This window comes from Dicentrarchus labrax, unplaced genomic scaffold, assembly GCF_905237075.1.
Source record: "Dicentrarchus labrax unplaced genomic scaffold, dlabrax2021, whole genome shotgun sequence".
Classification (NCBI taxonomy): Eukaryota; Metazoa; Chordata; class Actinopteri; family Moronidae; genus Dicentrarchus; species Dicentrarchus labrax.
In genome coordinates this window covers 2,846,892-2,852,078 of record NW_026136718.1, presented here as the reverse complement: position 1 = coordinate 2,852,078, position 5,187 = coordinate 2,846,892, and the positions used below count along the sequence as shown (strand labels likewise).

General features: G+C 38.7%; 1 protein-coding gene across 1 annotated transcript; it reads right to left on the bottom strand.

The window, feature by feature from the left end:
- Positions 1 to 441: 441 nt before the first annotated feature.
- On the bottom strand, positions 442 to 4,191 carry LOC127349826 (spore coat protein SP65-like). Its single transcript, XM_051375785.1, has 5 exons — positions 4,080 to 4,191; positions 3,536 to 3,637; positions 3,263 to 3,430; positions 3,025 to 3,141; positions 442 to 1,276 (listed from the first exon to the last, which is right to left on the bottom strand). The coding sequence occupies exons 1-5, from the start codon at positions 4,129 to 4,131 to the stop codon at positions 939 to 941; spliced, it is 777 nt and encodes a 258-aa protein (XP_051231745.1). The 5' UTR covers positions 4,132 to 4,191; the 3' UTR covers positions 442 to 938.
- Between the last annotated feature and the right edge of the window lie 996 nt (positions 4,192 to 5,187).

Genomic DNA, 5,187 nt, shown 5'->3' with positions numbered 1-5,187 from the left:
CGCCAGATTGTTTCAGCCTATGTGGTGGTAACTCTCGTGGCTCCTTTCAGTATTTTGTTAAGCAACTTCAAGCTCTCTTGTGATTTTCCCTGTGCCTGTCCCCCAGTTAACCATTTCTCTCCTGTGCCCCAGGGTCCCTTTGTGCAGTTTGGCTTCCTGTGTCTGCTCACCTGTGCCTCTGTGTCTCCGGTCTCTTTCACCATTTCACCCGCCCGTTCCTGCTGTGGCCGCCCCTCATCCCCGTGTGTGTGTGTGTGTGTGTGTGTCTCTCTCTCTCCCCCCCTTTAAACCTTCCATACTGTCTGGGTGTCTACTCCTGGGTCCGGTTCTAACACCAGCCGTGACACCACTGAGGCTAAATTTGTACGAGCCCCAGAATGTTGTGTTACCCCATGGCATGTAACCAATTGTAAAACAGAAAAACAAATATATAAAAATAAATTGTTGTCATTTCATACACCAGAAAAGCTTTATTAGGCAGGTTATGATATATAGCTACAGTACAGAATAAATCAATCATATTAAGTAAAACTACTGCAACATATTTTTGAGATTAAGAGAATACAGAGAATCAGAGAATACACAAAATATGCAATGAGATGTATATAAATTGTAATTATAGAATGGAATTGTGAAATATGTGCCAACAAACTAATACACCACAATTAAACAAATACTTAAAATATACAATCCTTTTCCAGATGATAGTGGACAAAAAAAGTAGTGTTCAGTTGTGTGTCTATTACTTTGCTGCTAACTTGTCCCACCTCAGCTTCATCCAGACTACATCCCCTCTTTTCCTATATTTGGGTTTTCTAGCCCCTGTAATTGCGAACAAAAGATGGCAATGGGCAGTAAACCCAAATTAAAACCAGGCTTAAAGAAATCATTTCAGAGTCCTTAGAGGAGCTTCAAAGGTGCTTCGTCCCTGCTTTCTCTCACCAGAGAGTAAAGATAAGGAGTCCGAGCAGCAGATGGATCATACCCAGTCTGATGCAACCTGCGTCACTGGTAGTTGTTGTTGTTGTTGTTGTTGTTGGGGCGGTGGTTGTTGTTGTTGTTGTTGTTGTTGGGGCGGTGGTTGTTGTTGTTGTTGTTGTTGTTGGGGCGGTGGTTGTTGTGACAGTATTACACAAACTGGTCCCACAACAGGAAGGTCCGCTGCTGATGTTACCAACATTTTGCAGAAAAGGTAGGTTACCCAGGCTGGCAGCAGCGGCACACAGGTTTGCAGATGCACAGCCAAAGGCCGGAGATGTTGTGGACCCAGCTGTCACTGTGAGAAGAATCACTGTTTACTCTATGAGGTATATTTCAGGAAGAATTATTCAGATCTTTCACTTTATTAAAATAATAAATACCACAATGTTCAAGTCTTGCATGAAAAAACATGAATATGTTTAGAAGAATATACTCAAAGTGTCAAAAGTATCTGCCATGATGCACCACAGAGCGGCACAGGAAGTCATGTGGCCATCAAACTCTTTACTCTTCCCTCAGAGTGTCAAAACTCTGAGTCATTAGTCCTTAAAGCCGATTAAGGTGCAATACACTTAATTATTATTATGTTATTTTGTAATTTCTTCAATCATTCCTTTGTAATTATCTACAACTTCTGCTAGCCACAATCTTAACTCACTGCTATTTAGTGACACTGTGGAATATACTTTGTATACAGGGGTCTTATCATCTTATTAGTGTGCCTGGAAAGCACACTACTACTATTGCCCTTGCTTATTATTATTCTTCCGTACGTTTTTTGGTCGACTACTCCTCCCGCAGTTTTGGTCACACATACACAAAAAGGTACCAAAACGTGCGGCTCGGTGGGGACATTAGTGCTATGACTTTTCTAAGTGTTTCGCCAAACAGTTTGCCGATAAATTGCCAAAAAACCAGGCCAAAAAATGAAATGGGTGTGTATTGCGGACGCCAATGGCTACAATGCTGAAGGGGGGAATAGGACGTCGCCGAGTTTTTCAAAATTTGAAACCTGGTCGCCTAGGCAACCAAAGCCTGCAGCTAACAAGTTTGACCTCAAGTGAACAAATGTAAGTAATGGTGGTATTACAAGCCATTGTACTGTTGTCTAATTCATCACTTAGATTCCCTCCTCCATTATTTGGCGAGTTAATTAGGTTGGTGTCGGAGGCATACATAAAAAAACATGCTGTGAACTGAGCGGTATCAATGAACGTGCAGAAAAATGTTTGTTAACAAAAGCCGGCATATATTTTTGGACTGCTGGAAAATCGTTACGTGTTTGTTTACGCGTTGTCACGCTCTCCCACTCGTCATTTCCGGTGTGTTTTAACATAGTGTTCCTTCTGGGACAATACTAACCATCGAAGTGGGCACTCGGCGTAGTGGTCAGTGCATTAGCAGTGTCTGCGGAGTATGCGAGTGGACACAGCCATGGTATTAATATGCTAGCGCTAGCTAGCGTGCTAGGAGGAAGACGTGGTATTAATATCGGGCCGAGCCAGGCACACCAAATTTCTTTAGGAATTTTCTAGTTATATCTCTTAGGCTCTTATCTATCTCTATTTCAATTTTTTTTTATTTTACTTTTACTTATGTATATACCTAAACATACATTTCTATTCTTTATATTGTGTTAGATGTTGTAATATAAGTATTATTTTATTTTTACTATTCATGTGTAAGTACAACAACTATAACAAATAATTTCCCACCGGGGATCGTAAGTATTCTGATCTGATTCTGAGTAGTAGTTCTTTCATTGCGCTTGTCTTTTGATGTTTTATCATTTATACGTATATTTTTATTGGATCATTCTGATGTGTGACTGTGTGATGGTGTGTGAATATCTGTCAAGTGTGGCGCAAGAAGAAGTAACATATATGAAACTAAGTAAGCCACAAACAGTTGGCCAATAAGATCAGCCAAGTACATAAGTAAATGACGATGATTTTCCAGATCTCACATGTAGTAATTTATCTGAAATACTTTGAAGTAAAACATATACAAAGTCAAACTTTAAAATAAAAAATAAAGACTCACAGCTCGCTTGAAAGCAGCGGTCCTCCGATCCCTTACATTGTAATAGGTTGGTGCATTGAGAGGTCATGGGGTCACAAGAGTTACACTGTAGGCTGTTATCTGCTGGAGTAGTAGGGACTGAAACATGAAAGAACAACATCATTAATTTGAGGAAGAAAAGCACATTTAAGGTTATATTACTTATCCATAGTAATATATCTTTATTCTTTTCATAAGCTTGACTTATCCATATACTTACATGGTAGAGTAGCTGAGTTGCAGTTATCTGTGTTGCAGCATGTCGCAGATGCAAGTGCACTCGCAGCTCCCAAGTTGGCTGAATATGTCTGAGAGCCTGCGGCTGGACACAGGGAGGACGATGCACAAGCCTTGTAGATTTGCTGGCCTGGGGTTCCAGCTGAAGTAGCTACAAAATTTAAGTACAATTTGTTAATGTTGACGGCAAGAACACATAACTTTACAGTATATGTATTTTACTGAAAGTTAATAGATGACATAAAGAAATACCTACCTTGAATGGAAGCTGTTATACACATTGTCTCTGAGGAACACGTTAGTGGTATCGTGCTTGAACACTGCTGATTTGTGCAAGTTTGACACACAAGTGCTCCAGCTGTAAAGGGAGAAAAATAAAAAAAATAAAGTGAATGATGATCACAGCTCAAAAGTCATATTAAATGTCTGAGGTGTTTTGGTGGTTTGTAAAATCTGAAAACTCTTAATGTTATTATTTTAATACAAAAGGATCACAAAGGTTGTAAAAATGGTGTCTGATCTGCACTACATAACTCTTCTAAATTATCTTCATCTGCTTTCTACCTCTTCAGATTGCTTCTTGTACTGCTGTAACATGAATTTAAGTCTAACCTACAATTTATTTTCAAAGATATGAACTTTGTTTTGTGTAATTAAAATATATCATCACGTGATACTTAGTGTCAGATTTAAATTCCTTTCTAAAATCAGTTATGGTAAAATGATAAAACTTCTTAAAAGTTTGAAATAGTGCTCTCTAGTAACAGCAGACTCTGTAAAGTAAGAATAAATCGGGTTACCTGTGCTGGAGAGCGCCCAGATCAGAGTCAGAGAAAGGATCAGCTTCATCATGATGAACAGGTAAACAGTCTATATTAGTTTTCCTGGATGTTGATACTACACTCAGTGCCGCTGCACTTTATATACTGCACAGGTGCGAATACATTCACGACAGATGCCTGCGTAAGAACAGAGGGATTGGGTGTGTTGTTTTTTTAATATGACCCTTCAGATACACACCTCATCTTTTGTCAGTTGGGAAATAATCCTGTCAACACACCTTCCAACACCCTTTTTGGTGTATTGAAACGTGTATAGTTTACTGACCAATGTGCATTTTCACTGTGTAAAAGTTCATCCTTCTTCTTTATTGTGGAATATTGTCATATAATATAATTTGGGTGACTTTTAATCACTTTTACAAAGTAACAGAAACACAGCAGTTAGCTTTTCATCAAAGGTTTGTTGTTTTATTTGATGCATCAGTGAACTCATGACGAAAGAACAACAAGGTAAGAATTTCCTTGATGCAAGAAGCATTGATCATGTTATTGTGTTAGACATTGTTCTGATAGGGAGGTAACTGTCTCACTTACTCACAGGTTATTATTACATTGCTTGCTTTGCATGTGTTTCTTGCTTTTCATCATCTGGAATGTTGTGAAACTGGCAACCGACTGTATACTACATTCAATGATGATGTTAATTACATAGATTGTAACTGCATTGGTGTTTCTTTTATATCTTGTTGTTACGCCTTAATGTTTGCAGAGGTGGAGGAGTTTGGGGGAGTGGCGGTGGCTTCTGGGTCTCCATTTGTAAATGATGTAAAAGTTCTGTTACTGGGGAAAAAACTCCAATCGGTTCACCCTAACATTGTTGTGAGTCGTGTTTTACTCAGTCGTGTCAACTTAACAAGCAAGCTAGTTAGCTACAGTAGCTTATGGAATTTGGATATGAAGTTTTTCATGAGGACTATTTTTGCCTCTTTTTAATTGACAGGAGTGAAAATTAAAACCTCAATCCACATTTTATAGTTTCTATTTCTAATGATGAAGACAGTTCGAGAACAATTTGACTCATAGGATATATCTTTTTTTTTTCCTGGGCCTCTATCATGTTTTTCCA